We start from the raw sequence: 26,401 nt of genomic DNA on the forward strand, positions 1-26,401 counted from the left end.
AAACAGCCGGGATCGAAGGGGGTTGCTTCAGTGAAAATGCCTGGGAGTGAATGAGTTAAATGAGAACAAAAATGCTGTTCTAATGTAGTTTTCTAGGTACGAAAAAAGATTGAAAATATTTACTAGAAATTGAAAATATTTACTACAAATTTCATTCTAACATGGTATAAATGTGGTTCTAATATGGCTGTAATGCACCAAAAATAAGGTTCTAACATGGTTATATCATACTAGAAAGTAGTTTTTAAACATGGTCTATGAGGACTAAAAACATGGTTCTAATACGGTTCCCTGAGGAACTAAAAACACCATTGAATGAAAATAAAAATGTGATTCTTTGGGCACTAAAAATACGGTACTGACATGGTTCTACAGGGCGACGTGAAAAATATGGTTCGACTGTACCAAACGTGGAAAATATGGTCTTGGGGGTACAAAAAATATGCCTCTACAGATACTAAACATGGTTCTACTGATACCAAACATATGGTTCTAATATGACCCTCTGGGTAGAAACATTTGGTCTGATTTGATCTGCAATTCTTTAGAGGGGAAAAAAAAAAAAAAAACTGAAGATGTAGTGCAGCCTTTCGAGTCGAAGAGGCCCATCCATCATCGGGTCGCTTTTTCTTTTTGTCATCCCAAAAAAAAAAAAAAAAGGAAGTAAGACAAACTGCTGAGTGTCCGTTACTTCCCGCAAGTGGCGCGGCCCGAGCCCGAGCCCGTTTTAGAGTAGCCGGGGAGGGCACAGCGGCCCCCTCGCTCGCTCCAGATGGACGAGCGGCCTCATTGCGGGCGACGGGGCCCGCTGCAACACGAGGTATCAGGTCCAAGCAGAAATCAATGTCACGGGAGGATAACCAGAACAGCTACAAATCAATTTCCTGTAAGCTGGAATTCAGTAGGAGGGGAACGAGGGGGGTTCGACGTCATGTACAGCAGACGGAGAGTGACATGCAAGTTATGTGCTTTAGTTAAGATTTTTTTTTTTTTTTGGTGAGATTTCAGATATGGCTGAACAAGATTGCTTTTAATCTGTTTTTCAATTTTAATCCATCTTTTCTACACGTTTTTTTTTTTCCTTAATACATGTTCACTTACCTCGCAGCACAAAGCTGATGTAATTGACCCACTCTCGAGCCTCCTGAGGACTGCTGGCCGCGAACTGAAGAGAAACAGATTAAAAGTGTGATTATAAGATAACATCACACCACAATGTACCCCTTTCTAAATTGAACTATCGCTTCAATCTGCAGTTTTAGTAGCATTTAGCATGTCCTACCAACCTGGAAAGTACGCCGTCCGGGAGCAAACAACTCAAAACAGGCGTTCCTTTTGGAGTCTTTCCTCAGGTTGTTGACGAGCTGGACGCTGTAGTCGTTGATGTAAAACGAGCCTTTCTGTTGTTTGTCTGCGGGGGGAAGACGCGTCAAATGAGGGATGCTAACCAATTTAGCTCACCTGCAGCTTGCTTGTGCGTTTGCCAGCCAACCTTTGTCGCTGCCAAAGTAAAAGAAGATGGAATTGTTGAGGACACACCATCTCTTCTGCCACTCGGAGCCGAAGAAGCTGTGATCTGGAGAGAAATGCATATTTTAAAATTGCTGTTCGGATAAGGTAATGGTCATGAGTGGGAGTCAAGGTCAAGGCAAATCTCAGAAATATTATGTTAAGGTCAAGTTGGGTCTTGCATGCTATAACTACTTGGCTCATTACCCGTTCTGCATTCCTGTCTTATTTGCTCCTCGACTTCTATGTAACATTTTAGCAGTCATATTATTTATACCTCGACGTCTTTTTTCCAAGTAGCCCTGCTTCAGGATGTTGCCAAGGTCTTGAGCTGCTCTGAGAGGGATGTCCTCCAAGTCTGAAAACATAAAGTATCTATCATAAAAATGATTCATTCACAGTGATGCCGGCACAGTAGGCGACTAGTTAGCACGGTCACCCTCAGTAGTTGCACACCCTGGAAAGTTAGAAAAAAAATAATAAATTAGTCAGCCCTGGATATCAGTTTCAATGATCGACATTGAAATGGGTAGACATGCTTAAAAAAAAACAGGTCATATGAAAAACTCTTAAGGTATTTCTGCTAGCAAGCCACTTTTTTTATTTTCTGTGTAAATGGTTTTAAATGTTTCATTTCAATTATGCGAAGCTAGGACTTATGCCCAAATTTCAACATGATTGTTTTTTATTATTTTTTTGTTTGAAACAGCCCCTATCGGGAAAAAAAGTATAAGTAGAACAGCAGTGCCAAATTTTAACTTTTATTTTTTTGCGCTTACGCCATCCAAAGTAGTCAAAGAATATGTCAAAGTTTGACGATTATTACAAGAATTGGCAGGAAAAAAAAAGGCTTATTAATCGTTGCTTGCAGCTTTGAATTCATCTTGATTGTTTCAGCACCGGTTCCTTCCAAGATGATCTTTATTCCCGAGGCGGGTCATCATGGCGATGTAGCCCTCCGCACTATGGATTAAATACATGGCCGCGAGGCTTTGGGGGAAGTGAGGATCAATACATTTACAGTGCTGCTGAGATCTGCAACCATTCATCTGCTCACGCTGCACCGACGACATGACCCGTTTCATTTGCAAAGTCACATCTCCGACGTGATGTTTACATCCATGACTGCTTGACAAACACGCTAATAAGAGCTTGTTTACATTAGCGTTGCAGCACCGGGTGGAAAAAATGTGTACATTGGTGTCTTTTTTCAGCCTTCAGTCGGGGGGAAGAAAAAATGGTGAAACTGACCCAAGGTGAGCCTCAGGGGTCAGGTTGTGATGTGTCATTTCCGCGTGTCAAAAACAAAGTTCAGCTTCCACCGCGATCATTCGTCACCGGTGGAAAGCCAGCCGAGGGTTAACACAGAGTTTTGCTGCAAAGAAAATTTAGAGGTGGCCACCAAATTACAGGCCCGTTTAAAACGATTACTGAACCAGTGCCATTTTCAACTGCAATTGCAGAACAACTTTCCAGAAGCTCCCCAGAATGTCTCCTGCATTCCGCGCGTACGATTCTGACAGATGATGGCGTCACCCGGGCGTTAACGCATCGCCATCCCGCCTTTGTGGATGGACTGACCGCCGACACTATAAATACGGAGGTGCGAGAAGGGGCGGCTTTGTCAAAGAACCCGATTCAGTCCATCATAACAAACGGCGGCCATTACGCTCCCCTCCCACCTCATCTATCCGCCGGCAGCCCGCCTTCTAATCCCCTCATCCGTCTGCTTCCTCGCTCTTCATTCGTCTCAAGAGGTCGAGCCCGGCTAATGGTGAAGTAGGTGCAACATGCTTGAGTCAATAAACATCACACATTTAGGCGCAAAGTACACTCTTGAGTCACCTGACCTCGCGCCACCTTAAGAAAATGGGATTGTTCTACATTATTCCACTGGGGGGCAGCATGCACAGCAAACAATCACAGAAAATGGGATTTTATTTGCACGGTAAATCCTCGGCTATTTGCCACTCGCTATCTCACCTACTGGTGAAAGGTGGAAGTTAACATACAGTATGATGAGATGCTAACAGCTAGCTGCTCAATGTTGATGACCAACTACACCACAAAATGGTTAACCAGTTAACCAAATGTAGGGAAAAAACAAAGATGAAACCATATGTGGCCCACGGGCCATATTTTGCCCACCACTGCCCTCTAATGCATGTTATTAAGGCCTCATCAAAATGTGCGAGCAGACGGCTGCACTCGTTCATAAAAATCATAAATTGCTCAATCAATTATTCAGGCCAATAGCACGACTTCATTTTCATCTCCTTTTGAGTTTTAATTAGCACCATCCACAGCTCCGCTATTGACATTAATTTGATGGGAACGTATCGATCTTTCCCGCATAAACTATTTAGTGGGGCGCAATTAGCCGCAGAGACAAGCGGACGGATGCGGCGTGTTTGCTAAATGGAGGTGATGTGGAGGAGCAACAATAGGCCAAAAAAAAAGAAGCAAAAATGAACAGCAAGTTTTGCACTAATAGAGATGGAGAGAGACATGCAGAGATGTAAGATGTAGAGACAGAGATACAGTGGTGCCTTGAGATATGAGTGACCTGACCCAGAAGTTTTTTCTTTGACAAAAATTTAAGATACAAGCAGTGTATGCTAGCTCAACTCAACTCACAGATAGTAAAGAATTCTTTAAAAAAAAAACTGTTTACTGCCACTCCCAATCAAAGCTTACTGACATATTTCAAATACAACAAAGAATGACTAGTGTATTTAAAAACAACCACGTAGCTTTGTCTTCACTCATTTGCTTCCAATAACGTGGAAATACGTTTTTTAAATGTTTTAAGTGTCCCAAAGACGTATTTATAAGTTTGTTTTTATGCTAGAGCATACAGAAGGCTTTGATGCAGCCTCTCAACTGCAAAGAACGGTTGCAGAAATGGTAGTTATTACACAAATGGCCAGCAGGTGGCAGCAGAGCAAAGGACATCAACCAGGGCCATCTAGAAAAAAAAGCTAAATTACTTACAATTTTAAATAGATTTGTGAAAACTGATGAAACTTAGCTATCTTCTAATGCTAATTGCTGCAAAACGGAAACAGATAGAAACATACTTTTTTTCCTGATGAAAGACGAGACTTTAATCTTTCTTTTGATAGGTTCCATATTTTTATAGCAATAGAACACAATATTCTGTGGGCCTAGCAAAATCAGTCAAAATCCAGTAAAACAGCCAGGAGCGAACGGGATTGCTTCTGTGAAAATGGCTGGGAGCGAATGAGTTAATGGTGACTGTTTAGATAAATGCTAGCAAACAATGCAAAAAAAAAAAAAAACAGGCTAACGAATAGCAGCAGTGTTGCGGTGTCATTTTTCTTATGAAAAACATTACAGTTTTTTTGTCAGTGTTTTTCTGGGAGGTTGGAACGGATTACTGGCATTTCCATTCATTTCAATAGGGAAATATGATTTGAGACAAGTATATTGGTCAAGGATTAATTAAAAGCATCACAAGGCACCCCTGTACAGAGATAGAGAAATTATAGCGTATAGATGGATGGATAGATAGATAATAGAGACAGAAAGACAGACATTAGCATTGAGGAGAGTCGACACAACAAGGCATGGGGCGGCCAGCTGTTTGGCACATCTCTCATTTGGTTGCTCACCCCGTCTCAGCGTGACGTTACGAGCTCAGAAGACTGAAGGCTGATGGATGACGGATGGCGGCAACGGCAGCAGAGGAACGTAATGACCGCTCTCATTAAAATCCACTCCGGTCGAGCCGAAAGTCAATCAGGAATGGAAGGAAATGCTCGGGCGGCCCGGCTAATACGCCGCATTAGAACTAACGGTGGTCATAATGCGGCGTTGATGCCCGCCATGACGCGCCGGTGCAGCAGAGATCCAGATGAGAGGATGCAGGAGAGTATGGGGATGATGCGGTGCGAGTGTAGTGGTTCACACAGCAGGTGGTCGCCATTTGGAAAAGGCCGTTTGACTGTATCCGCGGGAGGCCGAACATGGAAGTTGATCGCTGTCAGTGTTCTCTATGTTGATGTATATTACGTAATATGAGACACATTTTGGACTTTTTGTCACTTATGTAACTTGTTTGTTCCATGCCTTGCATTTAATTTTGTTAATTTTTAACCCCACGTTTTCGTAGAAATGATACATGATGCACTTAGTGGGATGAGGCCAGGAGGTGACAAAGTGCAGGTAGGCATCAAGATGTCACATGTTTCCTCTCTCCTTTGCTTAGTCCTTGGATGTGAGACGTATTGCATTGAATGCAGTGTTTGGGGGGGGGTTGCAGAACATGACCCCTGCGTGAACCCTGCTGATGAGGTGAAACAGAAGGCAGAGCGAGGTGGCTCGGCCCTGAGGGGGCCGCGGGGAGGAATGCTGCCGATTCCGGGGAGCGAGCGACCGCAGAGCCTCTCCGATGGCGTCCTTGATTAGGAAAAAGGATTCACCGGGTGCACCTTCACCCGCCCGCCGCTCAATCTGCGCACGGGCCCTGGCCAAATTGAGGCATTTTTCCTCATTATGGGAGGGGAGGCCTTTGCGAGCCGGCGCGCAGACCGACAGGCACTGAGGTTAAGGGCACCGCGTCCTCCCTTTCCCTCCTCCCTGGGCCTGATTTGATTAGGACCCGAGTCGTCGATACAGAGAGCGTGTTTAGAAGCTCCTAATGCACACAAAACATGCGGCGCATTACGGCAGGCCGGGGAGATGCCTGCGTCGTCATCGAATCAGCTTTAATGGCGCCGGCAATTTATGCTGGGCTTTTTGATCAGGCGCGTCAATCCGATTAAGCCGCAGGTAAAAAGCCTTCGGAGGCCCCCGACACAAAGCAGAAGTGATTGGGCAATTTCTTCCTGGTACAGTTTTGAACACAGGAAGTTTTCAGTTTTATTTTCAATTGTCATAACAACACATTCATATGGAGCTCAGATTTGACATGGGGGTGATAGGGGCAGGTCTCAAAATTGTAGCCGCAATATTAATATGTGCCCTGCGATTGGCTGGCAACCAGTCCAGGGTGTCCCCCGCCTACTGCCCAGAGCCAGCTGAGATAGGCGCCAGCACCCCCCGCGACCCTTGTGAGGAATAAGCGGTCAAGAAAATGGATGGATATTAATATGTGCACTACACTCTACTACATGACTGCACTCTAAAAACAGTTGGGTCAAAAAGAACCCAAATTGGGTCATGAATGGACCGACCCAACTTTTTAACTATTTAACCCAAACAGTTGGGTCAAATTAAATAAATAACCCACAAAATTACAAATTTTGGGGGGTTGTTTTGTAGGTTATTCATTTGACTAAATTTTTTTGGTTTAATTGAAAAAAAAAACAAAAAAACAATTGAATTGGGTCAAAGATGAACAGACCCATTTTTTTTTTTTTAGCTATTTAACCCAAAAAGATGGGTCAAATGAAATTAGTAACCCACAAACCAACCCAATTATTTTGGTTAAATGAATAACCCAATTGAATTGGGTCAAAAAATGAACCGACCCAACTAAGTTATTTACCCCAAAAGTTGGGTCAAATGAAATTAAAAAGTAACCCACAAAACAACCTGACTATGTTGGGTTGTTTTGTGGATTATTCATTTTTTACCCAGCTTTTTGGGTTAATTGAAATGGGTCAAAAAAATGAACCGACCCAACTAAGTTATTTTAGACCAAAAGTTGGGTCAAATGAAATTGATAACCCACAAGGCAACCAATTTTTGGGGGATGTTTTGTGGGTAACCCACAACACAATCCAATTTTTGGGCTGTTTTGTCGATTATTAATTTAACCCAACTTTTTGAGTTAATTGAATAACCCAAATAGGGTCAAGATAAGATGAGACCATAAGATGAACCAACTTTTGCAGTTATTTAATCCAAGACGTTGGGTCAAATAAAATTAATAACCCACAACGTAACCCAGTTATCTGGTATTTTGGGGTAGATTTAATAACTCAAAGTTGGGTCGGTCCCTTTTTGACCCAATTTGAGTTATGTGTGACACAACTGTTTTTAAAGTGAACAAACTAGTTCTAATATGCACATGAAACACTTAATTTGCATCCGGCCACAAAATAAGGTATAACATGCTCATAAAAATACAAATAAATAATTACATAAATAAAATAGTATATTCATTTCTGGACCGTTGTGTAAGCAAATTGAGAAGAAACTCAGTTAAACACACAACTTAATACGAATACAAATATGTCAGAAAGGTAGGCACAAAATACAAATTTCTATTGATATTATTCCTGGACAGTCGGGTGAGCAAATGGAGCGCACCTTCTCTCGAAACAACATTGCAGATTTTAGCTTGCATTTCCATTTCATTTGTTTACCCCAATGTCCAAGTTGTTCATGATATCACAAATTCCGCACACACATCATATTATATTTACGATGTTGAGGCCACAAATGAGCATTTTGAACATTATACCTATTTCATGGCCACAATATACTTCACAATTGTATGTATTTTGTGTACATGATGTTACATGTGCATTTTTTTTTGTTTCATTTTCACGCAACTTGAAGACAAGACAAGTTCTCCATCTTGGCGATGGAATAAGCACACGCGAAAGCACACTAAGGGGCTAAATTTACTACGTGACACGGGCTTCCCCCCCTGGGCGGCCATAAGCGGCGTCGACGGTGACCCTGAATTTCCCTTTTGTAGATTTACTGCCACCATTCAAATGCTTAAGAGCAGATACAATGATCCTCTAATCGCAGGGGACGCTTTGCAGCCGCTTGGACGGGAAAAAAAGGAATATAAATACTAACAAGGAAAGGCGTTCGGGGGCCCACAGGAGAGGCGGCGGATGGGCGATAAAAACGGGACGCGGGTTCGTCAAAAGTCAGCCTGGAGGCCAAAACACTTTGGGAAAAATCAACACGCTTAAACGTACGGTTATTGTTATTTGGACTAGCTTTTACTTCCACTGAAATGCCACTAATACAAAATACATATTTTCTTAACGGGAATCTTAAGCAATTCTGCTGTCATTTTTTTTTTAAACAATCTTGTATTGTTATTTACAATAACAAACATGCTACATTGCAATATTGATTTTGAAACTACTAATACAAACAAATTTTGCTGGTGGAATTTTATGTTATTTTAGTACATAAAACATAATTACTTGAATATTTATGTATATATGTTATTGGCAAATGCACACATGTTTAAGTGCACTTATATATATAACCAGGTTTATACATTTTATTTTAAAAATTATATTAAACTAGTATTGTATTAATAATGAAATAAGATTAAATATACAATGTATAAGATACGAGATAAGTTTTTAACTTCTTCCTTCTCCCTTTTGAACATGTAAACTGTGATTGATTGATGATTTTATTGGTGGTTTTCTTTTCTTTTTCATTTCCGTTTTTCTGCTGTTTGCTTGTTGATATGTTCAATAAATCAGAAAAAAAAAATCACTGAAAATTGTTGATTTAATTTTTCCTTGTATATGTGTAAATTAGAGTGATATAATTGTGTTATATGGCATTTACATTGTTTGAATTCTTCATATGGTTTTGATTCATAAATAAGAATAAGAAATAGTTTCATAATCACTTTGAATGTGTACCTAATTGAGAAAATTGTTTTTGTTCATTTTACCATTAATATTTTGTTTCCAATTTACTATGCCAAATTCAAAAAAATGCTTTAATACAACATATGTAAATATTTTTAAATGATACCATTATTATTATTATTGCTCTAAAATAAGATAATACATTAGAATGAATGAATTAAATTAATGATTTGTCAATTTTTATTACAGCTACACACACCAAGTTAATGGAATTTCGACTGAACAGACTATATATAAATATGTTACTTACATTTGAATAAAAATCGATTCAACAGAAAATATTTTACACATGTTAATTATTTGGTGATTTCCCCCCCCCCCCCAAAAAAAAAAATAATTGTAATAAAGCTTGACACTTAACATTATGAAAAAATGTCAAATGAATAAATACATTTAACTGGGTTTGTAATCTGCCATTTTCTTGAGAAAAAGCCAACTCAAATTGGGATTGATTTGAAATGTATTCATGTCAAAAACAAACAAATCTTTGTCCAAAGTGAAAACAGGTGCTCCCAAAGAATTTCCCTAACTAACCGTCAACATGGCGTCGTAAAGCAAAACAACAACGCGGCTGCTGCACTTGGCTTCGGCCGAGAGGGATGCGTCGTCAACATCCTCCAATAAGTCCACAAGGGCACGTTAATGAGCCCAAAGTGCTCATTAGAGCAACAATTAAACACACGGATCCCGGAGGCTTTTGGGAGTGCGTCAAGTGCGCGGCCGCGCATCTCCCGCCGCCATTTATTTCCCCAAGAAATCAGCGAGGCCACCTGGGCTTGGCGCCGCCACTTCATTCATCTCCGCGAATGGATTCCAGCGGAGGGCAAAATCAAATTCTCATTAGCAAACGGCGGCGGAGAAAAGGAGAGAGAGAGAGCGAGCGCGGGAGGGTACCTGGGAACGCTAACCTCCGCGTGAACCCGCCGCATCTGATGCTTTTGCTATTTGTCTGTGACATTGACAGCTCTGGGGGAGATTAGGACTTCCCACTTTGCATTCTGCCCGTGCGCCGCCTTACAGATGGACTGCAGCACAATTCCACTCTGCCTCTTTCTTCCTTTTTTTTTTTTTCCTCTCTCACTCTCCATCCGGCGAAGCGCTCGGATCGCACCGTCGTCGCTTGTAATTAGAACGAGCGCGACGATAAAACAAAGCAAACGAGGAGGATGCAACCGCTGCACAGCGGTTGCATGGCGTTGGGGAGGGGGTGGGTTGGGTGAGAGTGATGGATGCCCTTTAGTTAAATACGGCCAACCCCCCCCCCCACTTCAAGCTGCTCTCGTCTTGCCAGCCAGTGCGAATGAGTGAGAGAGAGAGCACAAGATTAAGAGAGCGGACTATCAGCATCTGCAGCAGCAGCAGCAGCAGCAGCACAGTAGCCCCCCCACCCAGGGGGAACTCGGTGAACTTTTGAACCCCGATGGCGAACGAGCAGTCGCAAGCGATGCAAAGCGCCCGTCCCCGCCTGGTAATGGCCGCCTGCCTCGCGGCGCGGAGGTCATTAGCATACTTGTCGCCTCCGTCGTAAACGAGCCGCCGAGCGTCGCCGGGGCAAACTTGTGGCGCGAGGAAGCCCCCGCGCGCCGGACGCGGGAATGTCGCGCGGGGGTTCGGCTGGAGTTCAAAAGGTGAAAAGGTGGTTTACAGACGGAGACGTATGAACGGAGCGGTTCTATTAATCGGCGATCTGTTACTGTCATACGTACATATTTGATAGGACCAAGGTTTTTTTTTTACTGCCACATGTTATTAAAAAACCAAAAAAAACAAAAAACATCCACAATAGCAGCCGATTTCGAGCATTTTAACTCATCTTTCAAGGCAAACAGAATAGCGAATATTCATATTAATTTCTAATTTAAATAAAATCGATTTTTGGATATTAATATCGATTTGATTCGATGAATAAATTAGAATCTCAATTCTTTTATGAATCGATTTTTTTGGCACACCCCTAATAGGAATATGTCAAAAACACGTCAAATATAATTTCCCTTTCTCTTTCAAAGTTGTCTGCGAGTGAACTTTGCGAGTGCGGCCGCAAGCAGCCAGTTGGCAGCGAGAAGGTCGCTGATGGAGAACGTTTCGCTTTTCCGGCGCGCTCGGCCCCTCGTAACGCCGTTCCAAACTGACAGCCTCGAGATTTAAGATTCCATTTTGCCAGCTTGGCGTAATAATGTTGTGACTGCAGATTGGCCGCTCGTATTCAAATGAGCGAGCCGTGAGACACTCACTTTCACGCTGGTTAGAACGCCGCTAAATTCCTCTGCCAATATTGGAATTGCTGGAGGGAAGCCTGGCGGTCCTTAAATAGGCTTCAAACACACCTGCCGTTGCTCAATCACCAAAGATATGACTTCAGAGATATTATTTCTTAATAAACACAATGTTGCTGCAAGCTAGCCTGGTTTAGTTAAGACACGATCACAATGTGCATCTGTGCTCGCCACTAGCGCTTACGCTAACACCGGAAACAACAAGACAACTATCTACCTGATTATTCAACAACTAATCAATTATTAAATTAATCGATAACTACTTTCGTAATCGAGCCATCGTTTAGAGACATTGTTTAAAGTTGTCCCTGACTGCTGATTTATTGTTTATTAAATTAATCAAATAATAAAATTGAGGTGTTTATTCAACAACTACTCGATTATCAAATTAATCGATTACTACTTTAGTAATCGAGTCCTCGTTTATAGAGACATTGTTTAGCTTAAAATTGTCCATGACTTCTGATTTATTGTTTATCACATAAATGGAATAATAAAATAAAGGTGTTTATTCGACGACTAATCAATTATCAAAATGAATCGACAATTACTTTAGTAATCGTTACGAGACAACATTTATCTTAAAATTGTCCATGACAGAGTTTGGTAACATTTGTTGCAAAAACTGTGTCCTGAAGTTGATTCATTTAAATCTATCAATATTTTTTTAATTACATTTTTTTCGTTAAGGGTGAGTGAATTGTAAATAAAAGAAATGACTATTATTTTACTATAAACAATTACAATTTCAAAATAATACTATGAAAAATAAATGAATTACAAATGGCGAAAGAATAATTTTAACATTTTTTTTTTTTTTTTTTACTTGATCTTTGAATGTTGTTGTCCATTTTAAAAATCATTTCCCACACCTGTACCAGATTGCTGCAATGTATCTTGTGTGTGTGCGTGTTTATGTATTCAGATGTGCTGGAATGCGACGCATGCAAAAAAAATAAAAAAATAAAAAAAATAAAAAAAAAATAAAAAAATTAAAAAAAAATAAAAAAAAAAAAAAAAATAAAAAAAAAAAAGGAGGGGGCGCGTGCGTGCGTGCGGGTGAAAAATGGCGCACGACGCATGAGCCCCGAATAGCCGCTTTTGCGCGAAGCGGAGGGCACGCTCGGCGTCGGGCGAGGACGAGCCGAAGGGGTCGGCGGTTGCGGTCAGCGGGTGAAACCAAGTTCACATTAGCATGCAGACAGCCGGACGAACAATGGAGCCTCCCATCTGTTCCCGTCGGCCATTACAAATCTGGTGTCAGACGCTCCGGCGAAGACAACGGCCCGCCGCATCTCATCAGAGCCGGCCGGGCGAAGGGAAAAACCAAAAGCCGTCCCGCTTGGCACTCGCTCACGCTCCGGTTAGGGGACGAACGAGGGGGAGAGAGAGAGAGAGAGATCGGCGGTTGCCGACGATGATGCATCCTCGCCCTTGAGGAACTCGCAAATGTAATAAAACCAATCGGCGAAATAAGCAGGAAGGCAGCATTGGGAGGGGAGGCGCCATTTTGTGGCGCCGTTCGAATGTATAGGTAAACGTTATCCCCGATAACGCCTTTAATGTATCCCACAATGCATTTGGAAAAGATGCTAAGTGGGCAATACAGAAAAAAAGACTTTCAGCTTCTGGGATATTAACTCATATTCAGTTTGAGACATAACTTGTGGCGGGAAAATATCTTCAAAAGAAGTAAGTGTAGAAGTGTGACGATTAATCGGCAACTCGATTACCAAATTAATTATTTAGTAATTTAATTTAATTTAAAATTGTCCAAATGCTCAGAAATTCAGCTCCTCAACAGTAAATATTCTACGATGTCTGTAGCACTCCATGAAAGTAAACCGATTTAATCAATGAAAACATTTTTGCTGATTTTCTTTACATTACAGACCAATAACTGAATCAAAATTCATTTTTTTTGTACATTGTCAATTTGAAATAATGTCCTGTTTTTGAAACAAGGGATAGAAATGCAAAAGTTTTTTTTTTTTAGTTTTTTTATCCAATTCATCAATTAATCGAAACAATTGACAGATTAATTAATTACTAAAATAATTGTTAGTTTCAATGCATCACAGCACGGAGAGACAAAGTGCTTTGTTTGGAGGGTTGAAACTAAAACATTTTTTTAATAAATGAATCCGTCTATTATTTTGACGATTAATCGTATTTTTTAGGGATAGACCGATTATCGGCTGGGCCGATTATCGGCGCCGATATTCAGCATTTTGAGAAATATCGGCATCGGCCATTTTGAAGAATCATATGGCCGATAATAGATCCTTTTTTATTATTATTATTATTTTTTTTTTAAGTGTTAACTTCAGGGAACTAATTTAAATGTCAATTTAAAAAAAAGTTTTTATTTTCATTTTTGTCGACCCTGGGAACTCTCTGCACCTTGTGTTTTTGATTGAAATTAAAACTAAGATAAGTAAAAATGTAATACTTTGGATATTTTGGAAGACTTATTTTTTGTAGAAAATAATTGTTTGTTTTTATTTAACTTTTGAAAACATGCTACTGCGCCTGGGAGATCCCAGAACTTGTCTATTGACTAAGATTTAAAAAAAAAAAATATATATATATATATATATATATATATTTTACTAACCCTAAAAGTTGCTCAATAAACATGTGCTTTAAAATAAAAAAAAAATAAAAAAATAAAAAAAGATAAGAGCTGGAGTTTGTATTTTTTCCAAATTTTGATGTCCCTTTTTAGTGAAAATGAATATCGTCTCCAAATATCGGTTATCGGCATCCTTCACTACTAATAATTGGTATCGGTATTGGGCCCAAAAAAACCTTATCGGTCTATCTCTAGTATTTTTAAAAACGTTTTAAATTTTCACCCTTGTATTCAAAAACAGTACATTATTTCAAATTGACAGTTGCAGAAAAACATGGCCGATTTAGCTCCATTTCAGGTTTGGGCCAAAACGTGCCAGAAAATCGGCGAAAATATTGATCCGTTTTTTAAATTAAAAGTGAATTATTGCGATTCAACACAAAAAAATAGTTTTCTTTGGTGGACTACAGAAATCAGAATATTTACTATTATCAAAATAATTGTCGATTACTTTGTGAATCAATTAATTGTCGATTAATTGATTAATTGATGCACCTATGTTTTTATTAATATTGTAAAATGCTCTCCATTAAAAACAATCTAATAAAGTGAACTAGCGGTATGTTGCAATTATGCAAGACTTTCATTTGATTATTTTTCATTGGACTGATGAGTGAACGATATAGTCTGCCATATGAAAAACTCGATCTCATGATTAAGGAATATGGAATGAGCGAATGATTCCACCCTCGACCAAAGACACGACTGCAACTCCTCCTCGTCCAATCAAACACCTCCTGAGGGAATCGAAATGAGCAGCGCCTGACGTATGATGTCACTGATTTCCATTAAGCGGTTTTTTTTTTGTTTTTTTTTTTTTCCCCCTCTGCAAGAAAGTGCACCCGGTGAACACAAGTTGAACTTTGAACTCCGCATGCCCTTTTGGCTGAGGACATAAGCCATTCACTACGCTAACACCATCATGGGGGGGGGGGCGTGCAGAGCGCCAGAGGCAGCAAAGGTTGCGCTTGTTAATGCCGCGCTAAAATGTTTACATTTCAAGTGCAACCATCTGATGTTGCTTCATTCGGGCCAAATTGCACTTTAGGGGCCTGATTGGATATCGTTCACATTTAACACTGGCAATGGCGGTGCACTCTGGTAGAGTTTAAAAAATATATATACGTTTATTTATTTGTAGTGTCTAAATTAGGGCCCTGAACGTGTGGATTTTTATTTATTTATTTATTTTTTTTAAACAAATGCTGATTTTTGGGAGGGAAAAAAAAATACAGATTCCTTTTTGGTTCCCAGAAAGCATTGCAAATTGCATTATATTTATTTTTATTTATATATTCATTATATTTTATTTTATTTTATTATATTTATATTTAAGATACAAGGTAATTGTATAGATTTATGTGCAATAAATGATAACAGTCAAAAAAATGTGTAATAACGTGCAAAATATAACATGTAATGGTATAGATTTGTCTAATAAATAATTACACAGTAATAAATGTGTAATAAATAATGACTCCTGTATTACTTTCGTACAACTGCTATAAATGGTTAGAGTACATAGAATCGGATATTAAATTGCAATCACAATAGTGAGGGAGGGAAAAAAAATGTTTTTAACGTGGGAGGAAATTCGAGAAAGTCGGAGCTGACATTCGAACCCGGGACACTTCAGAACTGTGAGGCCGACTTTCTAGCCGCTCCCAATATTAAAGCAAAAATAAATAAATAATAATAACAATAATAATAATAATCATGATTGTCCCACCATTTGCTGCGCTTTCCCTGTGTCGCGGAGCCGCACGACTTCACGTAGCCATATTTGACGACAACCAGCTGGCATTAACGAGCGGCGCGTTAAAACCGCCGTAAACACCCCCCCCCCCCCCCCTTTGTACGCACGGAATCGTCTACATGTGCTCCCAGAAAAAAAAAATAATAATAAATAAAAAAGAAAGGGGCACCAGAGGCGCCCGAGTCAATAATGCCCACCTGCGGCATGTCAAGGGCGATTAGCTGGCGCGGCGAGTTGGGAATACTAAAAATTCTGGAGGGGAGCAAGATGGAGGGAAAGATTGATAAAGCCAGAGAGGGACAGGACACACATGGCCCCTCAGGTACAGTGTTGTATTTCAAACCCGCTTGTGAAAGGATAGAGGGGCCGCGCTTCAATCAATCACCGACGTTAGCCCGCGGCTACAAAGCCTCCTGCCTGTGTGGGCCGCCCGCAGTACGCGCGACCGCCACCGGGGGGAGCTCGAGCTCACCAATCGGCCCTGTGAGACAGCAGCGCAAGCCCACCGGCTAGCTGGCCAATAATAGAAGGGGGTGGGGGGGGGGGGGGAGGAGTCGGTGATGTCACGGAGGAATGGCGTGATCCGTTTTCTCAAATGAGGACAACAATGTGCGCTTCCCGTGGAGCCAAGAGGCCATCTGAGAGGGTGTTAAAAGTGCAGCCGGGCAGCTTCCTCACCGGAAATCAACAATAACTCTTCCGTTTAATTGCCGCGGCCCGTCAACAACGCGCGCGCGCAGACGAGAGCGAGGACGGCGGGCACTTACACTCAGCCGCTCCGTCCTCCTGGTAGTCGGAAGCCAGCGAGGCGTCGTCGGACGGCGCCGAGCGACCCAGGCTGGAGCTGCGGTTGTCGTCAGAGCCGTCTTCCTCCCTCGAGTCGGCTGGGTGGGGCGGGGGGAGCGGGAGGGGGAGGGGGAGGAGAGGACAGTCAGCACAGGTGGCTCATGTATGAGGTACTCGAGTACAAGCACAGATGCTTGGAGAGGTGCAACGATTCATCGACAACTCACCGATGATGAAATTAATCGATAATTATTCTCAAAAGTGATTGAATGGATTACTTATCGTTATTAATAGACAACTGTTTGATTGTCAAATTAGTCGATAATTATTTTCAAAATCGATTGAATGGATTACTCATCGATATTGACAACTATTCGATTGTCAAATTAATCGATATATATTTTTTAAAAGCAATTGAATGGATTACTCATCGATATTGACAACTATTCGATTATCAAATTAATCGATAAATATTTTCAAAAAGCGATTGAATGATTACTCATCGATATTGACAACTATTTGATTATCAAATTAATTGATAATTATTTTCAAAAATCAGTTGAATGGATTACTCATCGATATTAATCGACAAGTAATAGATTATCAAGCCATCTTTATTTATATAGCGCTTTCAAACAGCCATAGCTGTCACAAAGCGCTTTACAGAAACACATACAATACTAACAATATGCAATAATTATTTTATAAAATCTATTAACTCAATTGCTCCCAAAAATGTATAAATACGTTCTATTTTAAATTTTACCAGTGTCCTAAAGACATATTTACATTTTCTTTTAATGTTTTGCTTTTATGCTAGAGTTTCAATGCAGTCTCTGAACTCAACGGTTTAAGCAATTGTAGTTATTACAAAAACAGCCATCAGGTGGCAGCAGAGTATAAGAGATCATCCAGGGCCACGTTGCAACAAGTTATTTTCCCCACTGTTTTAAACAGATTTGTGAATAATGATGAAACTTAGCTATATTCTAATGCTAATTGTTGCAAAACAGAAACAGATAGATATATTTTTTTTTCTGATGAAAGAAGAGACCATGTTTTGATGTAGGCTAACTGCTACTTTGCTAACTGTGTGACAATAATTGAATGATACTTACAGGGGAAGGGGAATTCCTGAGGGTTTCTGCAAAGAAAAAAAAAAAGAAAAAATCAGCTTCTTAAATTAAAAACCACAAAAGCAGCAGAGGTTTCTCTGCACCGACACATGGTGTTGTTTCCGGGCTCTTCTTTACAAGCGATTCTGTCACTATTCCATCCACAAATTGAATCAAATTAAAAGGAAATGATAAGAAAAAAGCTCCTCTGGCACGAGACCTTTAAAAAAGTGATAACAGCAATAAGCCATTCGAATCAATGAGTTGATCTGAATGTAGCAAACTGTGTTTAAGGCAATTAGAGCACCAATTAGACTTCTTGTTCGGTATTAGCAACAAACATTAGATAATTGGGCCATGAAATTACACCGTGATGCTTGAGCGGTCCTTCCAAAAAAAAAAAAAAAAAAAAAAAAAAAAAAAAAAAAAATAAGCTCCACATTGATGATGTGGATTCTCACCTCACGTGCACCACCCTGAAATTATTCAGTAAGACTTTGCGTGTCTCTGCCGCATTTTTGCTCAGCTGCTCGTCCTGGAGGATCTCCGACACAAACAGCTCACAGTCTGAACACAAAGAAAGAAGAACACAAAGAATGTTAAAATAGGGTGCTCAGTAGACTTCGAGCCATCAGGACAATGCTGCTTATTGGTGTTCATATTGGGATTTTTTTGGGGGGGGGTTGGGGGTTAAAATCTGATCTTTTAATTAGGGATGTAACGATAAGGGCAATATCGTGACATCATAATATTAAAACTGCCACAATATCGTCGTCGTCATGTTCACAATATTTAAAGGGAAATGGATGGATGGACATCTGTTAACTCATTTGCTCCCAATAACGTGTAAATATGTTGTTTTTTTTATGCAAGTGTCCCAAAGACGTATTTATATGTTTTTTTGTTGTTTTCTTTTATGCTAGAGCATACAGAAGAGAGTTCCGTACCCGTCGGCTGTCGGGTAAGGTTTCGAGGTGGCCGGGCCGCGCTGGCATAAACCAAGCTTGAGCCCGCATAAAGTTGAACTGTATAGAATGTGCCACAGACGATCTAGCCGATCCGTCAGCTTTATGAGATCGTCAACAAGTTCTTAACGATCCAATATGTTGACGTTCTTCTTTTGGAGAATGACAAACGGGAACCACTGGCCTAAATGATGCCATCATCCAAAACCGCAAATGTAACCGAGCGTCCATTTTGTGTGATGGGGCGAGCAAACAGGTTGGCCCACATCACTAATCTGATTTCTCAACCCTCACTGATATCAAAACACATGCAAATCTTTGTGCAAAGGCCTGGTGGCTTTAAGCCTGGCTGTGTATGACGATCCCCAAAAGCTTCATCCAATCCTGATGGTCGCTTTACTTAGCATATTCTTGTAGGCCTGAACCTGAGAAGGACATGAGAGTGGCAAGATGGCAACTTTGAACATGAGTAAAAGGTACTCCTTTACGAGGCATGAGCCAGTCACAAAGAAACCAGGGTGATTACATAAGGAAAGAGCCAATGGCATTCATAATACGTCACTGCAGGGGTTTTTTTTTTAATCATTTTTAAAAGGGCCAAAGGAGAGCACATTGTCATGGCGTCATAAAGCACAATATCCCTTCCATATGTGTGGCCATGATGAATTGAAAGCAATGTCAAAATGTGGATATAATATTTCATCTGTGGCTAAAATTGATGAGTAACAATTATAAAATGCATTTTGTTTTTTTAAACTTGACACGGCTTTTCAAAGGTCAATCAAATGGCACCCTTTATTTCGCCTGGAACGATGTTTTAGAAAAACCTGTGTAAAATGCTAATTTTTTGTAATATTATTGTCAAACCTGAACTGGAACTAGGGAAGACCTCAAGCTTTCATTTTGTAGCGTTTTCCAGTCCAGCACAACATTCTACATTCATTTTCAAGGCACATTTTGTGAAAAATAATTAGACGAAAATAAAATGTGTGGTTTTTTTTTGTATTCAAACTTCCATTACTCAGTGCCAGTTGCACTTAAACAGATTCTGACTGTTGGGGAGAAAAAATTCAAAGTGTTATTTTTAAAAAGAGACCAAAGTTCTGGTGCTAGTCCAAATGGTTCAAGAACAGCTTCAAGTTTACTTTGGGTGCACCTTTTTTTAGGCATTTTCGGCAAAAATGACAGGAATGATGAAAAAACAAGAACAAAAAGTTAAGTAATTTAAAAAAAAAAAAAAAGATTACCATCTAGTAGTCTCCTGATGTCGTTTGGGATGGTCCCCATTCCTGACGTCCACAAGTGTGCTCGCCCTTGCGTAGTATTTTTTTCCTTTTAACTCGCACACTCGGCCCGACGTCCTGTCACGGTGTTGACACAGAAACAAGAGCCACCTGCGCTCCGAAACACAACTTCCGTGCCAGTAGCATCGAGATGCACACGATAGATGGGTTTGGTGGTGGGGGGGGCGTGTGCGCAAGATGATAACTTCCTGTGGTTTCTCAGTCGATGCTGACACAAAGTTTGACAGGAAGTGAAGGCCCCAGTTCGTCCTGCAGCGTCACAGATGTACAAAACTCAGGGTTACTTTAAAAAAAAAAAAAGTATGGAGGAAAAGGATGTACAAAAAAGTATTATTGTATTGTTACTTGTTAGTTTTAAACCTCTCAAACTGTTTTCTAGATTTGACCAAACCAAACTTGAATCCTATAAAAAATTACCTTTAGTATGTGTACTCGCTTCAGGACGAACGCCATTTTGAGTGTTCGCTTCCGGGAAAGGTAGAGGGGAGGGGCTTTGTTGTGACGCAGTTGCCAACATGCCAATCAGATTACCTTATTTGTCAACCCGGAAACATTTGCTCTGGATTAAACTACATAAATAAAAACAATATTTAAAAATAAAAATAAGATATTAAAAAAATGAACAAATTAAGAATTATATCATATAATTTATCACTACACTCAAACAATTGTTGCTTCGTGATTTGTTTATCTGAAGCTCCGTTCGCCACAGTACTGTTTCACGGGCGATGCGTTTTACCTAAAGTTTGCGCTCTAGTCTTAAACTACTCAAATATTACAGCCTGTTTAAGTCCCAGTAACCCTACACGTTTAGCAACTCGTACCAGAAAAAAAAAAACTCTAAAAAGAGTTTAAAGTGTCGAACATCGAACTTACTGCGCGGTTGGCCTCCATGTTGATGTGGATGCTGCATTCAGGAGCCTTAGTGAAATCGGAAATTACAGCGTTATTATTTTGGAAAGCGCTGCAGTTTTTGTTTTGAGAGATAATCCCACCAAAACGTTTCAGTACAAAATGGATGCCCTGATATGTTTAATGCATAGTGCATACACTCATTGGATACTTTGTTTGAGAAAGAATTATTGCATTTGTTTTCCCAATGTGTTTTTATGTTGATGGTAATGTACTGCTTCTTTGAGCTTGCATACAGAATATTTCATCACACTTGGGAGGTGACATTAATTATGCTTAAATCCAGTTACCATGTAGATTTGCGAGCTGACTTGTCTGCAAGTGGTAAACGCAAACCCACTGTTTTTCAAATTCAATAATGGCTACTGCATTGTGTTTAGAAATTACACTACAGCGACTGTTGTTTGGTCTCCGTCTTAGCCGATTAGGTTTTGAAAGGATCCATACATTACTTTCAGAGAAGAGCACATATTAGCAAATGCTTTAATAGATTTAATTCCCTCTCCCTGGGTTTAAATCATCGTATTGACCATTCTGATGGCTCTCCGATGTGGGCTGAGAAACTAATTAGGATATTTGTGACAACACAAGCTTCTCTAAATTGGTCCCTCACAGTATCTGAGCAATGATTTATAACAGCAGTAGATGTGTGACTGAACACAAACAGTTTGAACGTGCACGGGGAGTGTAAAATGAATAGAACGCACGCTGGGCCTCGCCTATCGTTTTATTGATCGCGCAAACACAACTGACGCACGGCAAGGGAAGCCATCAAATGACCGCAGCTCAATCACGCGTGGCTCAAGGCGCCAACTCGGGCTGAGCTTTTAATTTCCTTTTTAAATATGGAAGTTCATCATCTGGATTTGCCCTTCCTTGCTTTGTGCACTGGGAACAGGCAAGAACATCCCTAAACTATTCGCACAACATTGGAAGCACACAATTGTCTTAATAAGATGAAAAAGGAAGATTGAGGGTCATTAGAGGTTTAGTCCAACCTCTTTATTGACTATATAATGAGTAGGTGTGTCCTGAGGCTTTTGTTCATGTAGTGGAGTGGTTTTACTTGCATCATCTGATCTCAGTGTTTTATTAAGAGCTAAATTGTGCTTCAAGCTGTTTGTCAGTTTGCAGTAAAACACTTTAACAGAAGAGAATTAAACATTTTCTATTTGACCACCAAAATGTAAAAAAAAAAAAAAAAAAAAAAAAAAAAATTTAATCTGACGAAAGTGCGCTAATGCTAACCTAATATGTGAAATGCAGACAAAATGTAGACAAACAGAAAACAAACAAACAGAAATTGGGATAGAAATTAGGATGTTTATAAACTGGAATGCATAAAAATAAGTTTTGAAAAAAATCACATTCACATATTCTCTCTGCTCTGTGGTAAAATCAACTATTATTATATATTAGTTTGGGGCATTTTCTCCCTTTGGTTCTTGCTCTTATGTTAATAATGCAGCATGTCTTTCAGGAGAACTCAGTGCTGCCTGGCATTTGGTGGCTCAATGTGGTACTGCAAGGCACCCAACTCTAAATTCGGAATCCATCCATCTATCCATTTTGTAAACCGCTTGCTCCTCACAAGGGTCGCGGAGGTGCTGGAGCCTATCCCAGCTGGCTTGGGGCAGTAGGCGGGGTACACTCTGGACTGGTTGCCAGCCAATCGCAGAACAATAAAATCTATTTAAAAAAAATAAAAATCAATAAAATTCTTCAGGAATGATGGGGGGAACGCTTTTTATTTCCAATAACATATCTTTGTGCAGAGTTCGACGACGGCCTCCTTCCCTGTCGCGTCCCCACAGGAAGCCGCGGGGTCAGGCCGAGTTGAGTCCCGCGTCGGAATTGTCCCCACGTTGACCTGCGCCTGACTGGCCTCCTAGCAAAAAGCCCCTGTGAAGGTGAGAGGAACTGGGGGTCCCCTCCCTTTTGGAAAAAGAGGTTCCCTCCCCTTGACAGCTCCACAGAGCCGCAGCCACCTGCCTGCTGGGTCAGCCCCCATATGAAAAGGGAAGCCCTTTGTAATCCGACGGGGATTACACCGGGCAACAATGCGCCGCTGAAAGAGCGACAAAAGCCCTGTATCAAACGCCGCTGAGGGGGAGCGAGGCTATGATCTCCCACTACTAGCAACACTGACTCCTTGGCCACCTCTCATCTCACCAAAGTGGCTCCCCCCCTACGCACTCGAACCCCTGCCACACTCCCCCGACACCCCCCATTTTGGAATCACCGGCTCTGTCCTCCTCCTGCCCTCTCATCTTTGGGATCTGGCCTTTTATCAGCGCATTCCTTTTCATTTGCATAGCGGTGTGGGGAGGGACAGCGGGTCTCTCTGATCTGATAGCGCCAGGAGAGCGAGTCAGGAGGTTCCTCGGGGCGCGCGGGGTGTTGGAGTCTGTATCTGTGTCCTGTCCTAGCTACGCACGTACACTCTAGAAACATTTGGGTCAAAAGTAAGCCAAATTGGGTCAAAAACGGACAGGTCAAGCTTTTTGGGTTGTTCAATTGACACAAAAAGTTGGGTCAAATGAATAAAACATAAAACAAACCATATAATTGGGTTGCTTTCTTAATTTAATCCCCCCCCCAAAAAAAATGGGTCAATTAATTTTTGACTTGATTTAATAAACCACAAAACAACACCAAAAATTGGCTGCTTTGTGGGTTATTAATTTAATTTGACCCAACTTTTTGAGTTATTCACGCCAAAAAAATTTGACCCAATTCAATCAGGCTATTCAATTAATCCAAAAAGTTGGGTCAAGTGAATAAAACATAAAACAAACCATATAATTGGGTTGCTTTCTTAATTTAATCCCCCCCCCCTTCTCAAAAAAAAAAAAAAAAAAAAAATTGGGTCAATTCATTTTTGACCTGTTCAATTGGGTTAAACAATTAACCCAAAAAGTTGGGTTGATTTAATAAACCACAAAACAACACCAAAAATTGGCTGCTTTGTGGGTTATTGTGGGTTATTAATTTAATTTGACCCAACTTTTTCAGTTATTCATGCCAAAAAAATTTGACCCAATTCAATCAGGCTGTTCAATTAACCCAAAAAGTTGGGTCAAGTGAATAAAACATAAAACAAACCATATAATTGGGTTGCTTTCTTAATTTAATTCCCCCCCCCCCAAAAAAAAAAATGGGTCAATTCATTTTTGACTTGAGTTAATAAACCACAAAACAACACCAAAAACTTTTTCAGTTATTCACGCCAAAAAAATTTGACCCAATTCAATCAGGCTGTTCAATTAACCCAAAAAGTTGGGTCAAGTGAATAAAACATAAAACAAAACATACAATTGGGTTGCTTACTGGGTTATTGATTTAATTTCACTACAAAAAAAAAAAAAAAAAATGGGTTGGTTCATTTTTTACCTGTTCAATTAGGTTAAACAATTAACCCCAAAAGTTGGGTTGATTTAATAAACCACAAAACAACACCAAAATATTGGTTACTTTGTGGGTCATTTATTTATTTTTTTAAAGTGCTGCTTTGTGGGTTATTAATTTTATTTGACTCAACTTTTTGGAGTGAATAACTCAAAAAGTCGGGTCGATTAATTTTTGACCCAATTCAATCAGGTTATGCAATTAACCAAAAAAGTTGGGTCAAATTAATAACTCACAAAACAACCCCCCCCAATAAAGGGGTTGCTTTATGAGTTATTTTGCTTTGTGATTTATTCATTTAATTTGACCCAACTTTTTGGGTAAAATAACTCAAAAAAATTGGTTTGTACCCAATTTTGGACCCAACTGTTTTTGCTTTAAAAAAAAAAAAAAAAGCTATGTCATGGCTCTGGATTTTGAGCAGACTGGGTTACTTTTACCCAAGGTTGGGTTATTATTTATTATTTTGAAGTTGAAGATTGGATTTTTGAAAAGCTAAAGCTGCTCGCAGGAAATGTTAGTCATTAAAAATTTTCACCACAGCTATAATAATAACTTTGCAATCAATTTCTTGGTATTAAGTCTTGATGGATGAAGTTATTGACCCAACGTGCTGGGTCAAAATAATATATAAAATACCCCAGAATTGGATCAGTCCCTTTTGGACCCAACGTTGGGTTAGCAGATTGAGCTTCTTTTGAGGAAGCAACAATTAGTTTTTCGCTGCATTTAATCACTATTATTTTTTTCTCTCTTAGAACTGATAGGTCAAAAATAACCCAATTTCAGTTTAAAAATGTTTTTTTTATCAACCTGCCATTTGGGTCAATTTGAGCCAACTTGCTGGGTTTATTTGTACCAACACTTTCCAAGGGTCACCGGCAAATGTTTGTGTTGCCGGAGAAGATAAAAAGAAGCAGTTTGCGTTTCGGATTTCCTCACAATACTTGTATTCCCAGCCCACCCATTGCTCACACACATGTCAGTGCAGGGGGGGGGGGGGGGGGGGGGAGTTTTGAGAATGGTGGGGGGGGCGCAAAGGTAAGAAGCGATGATAGATTGAGGACACAAAAGACAATAAGAGCTAACGCGACGTGCGCAGCGTTCCTTGTGGTTACTTCGGCGTATAGGAAGCCGGATGGGGAGATTGTATTATTGTAGAATATATGAGCCATGTGCAAATATTAATCCAGCATTATTTGAAGTGTCCGCTAAGCATAGCGATTGCGGCTCGCTCACTGAGCGATGACATACCTCCATTACACGTGATGTATGCACGCATGAGCGCGGCCTATTTTTCACGGCCAAGACTGTTGTCCCCGGAGGCGCTTCGCGCCAGAAGAATCCATGAATTATCTCGCTGAAACAAGTGAGCCAACGCTATTGATACAAGTGGGATTGAGATACTGGAAGGACGCCAGGAGAACGTGTCCGCGCGCGATCCCGCCGCCTCCCTTCCCCGTCGACTTAATTGGAATACAAAGCAGAGCGAGGTCGATGAGGGAACGGCGTTGAGGAAGAAGGAGGGTGGGGGTGGGGGGGGGGTGATGCTGTCTGTCTCCAGCAACCTTCACTCCTCGCTGGGAATTGACTGGGGAGCCAGCGAGTGAGACCGACACGCTGTCAGCGGTAAAATGAACTGTCACCTTGCATTTCTCAACCTGCTGGCACCGGCGAATTGGCCGCTTTGAACCATGTGACGTGACACTGATTGAGTTCTGGAAGGAGCCGCTCCAATTTCCACGAGGAGCATCCTCCCGCATCCCGACGCCGCACGTGACGCTCACGCCTCAGCGTTACAGTGGCGCCAATTTCTAAGTGATTGCTTTTTATGTTTTGATCTCAAAATGGCCACCCCCTTTTTATGTTTTGCATTTTTTAGCATGAAGCTAGCTGGCTTTTTTATGATACGGGCCTGGATTTTCCAGATGATGGCTGTCATGCTGGAAATGTATAAAAATTAATGTTTTTTTTTGTTTTTTTTAAAATCCCGCCTTTGATTATCTGCATGCACTCACGGCGAGCAATGAGGCGCTCTAAAGCACTTTTCAACTTATGTGTATCAATTAGTTTAGATGTTGTTTAACTGTAAACGTTTATTATGATCTCTATATATAACGGATATTCACTA

At 40.6% G+C, this 26,401-nt stretch overlaps 1 protein-coding gene across 6 annotated transcripts in view; it reads right to left on the bottom strand.

Annotated features, from left to right (window-relative positions):
• skap1 (src kinase associated phosphoprotein 1) overlaps positions 1–20,857 on the bottom strand; it is a 37,101-nt gene extending 16,244 nt beyond the window's left edge. For 3 of the 6 annotated variants that reach the window (XR_013279508.1, XR_013279507.1, XM_077503084.1), the window contains exons 1-9: positions 20,368–20,446; positions 19,894–20,199; positions 18,143–18,248; positions 17,685–17,710; positions 16,548–16,664; positions 1,787–1,867; positions 1,493–1,576; positions 1,287–1,411; positions 1,102–1,165 (exon numbers count right to left, since the gene is read on the bottom strand). Coding sequence is in view for 4 of the 6 variants with exons in the window: in XM_077503084.1 (XP_077359210.1) it covers positions 1,102–1,165; positions 1,287–1,411; positions 1,493–1,576; positions 1,787–1,867; positions 16,548–16,664; positions 17,685–17,710; positions 18,143–18,248; positions 19,894–19,933 (643 nt within the window). In the remaining 2 variants the exon portion in view is untranslated. Of the gene's footprint in view, positions 1–1,101; positions 1,166–1,286; positions 1,412–1,492; positions 1,577–1,786; positions 1,868–16,547; positions 16,665–17,684; positions 17,711–18,142; positions 18,249–19,893; positions 20,348–20,367; positions 20,447–20,826 lie in introns of those variants that run through there. The other 3 variants (XM_077503087.1, XM_077503086.1, XM_077503085.1) reach the window with 3 other exon arrangements.
• Between the last annotated feature and the right edge of the window lie 5,544 nt (positions 20,858–26,401).

The sequence above is a fragment of the Festucalex cinctus genome, chromosome 17, assembly GCF_051991245.1.
Source record: "Festucalex cinctus isolate MCC-2025b chromosome 17, RoL_Fcin_1.0, whole genome shotgun sequence".
Taxonomy (NCBI): domain Eukaryota; kingdom Metazoa; phylum Chordata; class Actinopteri; order Syngnathiformes; family Syngnathidae; genus Festucalex; species Festucalex cinctus.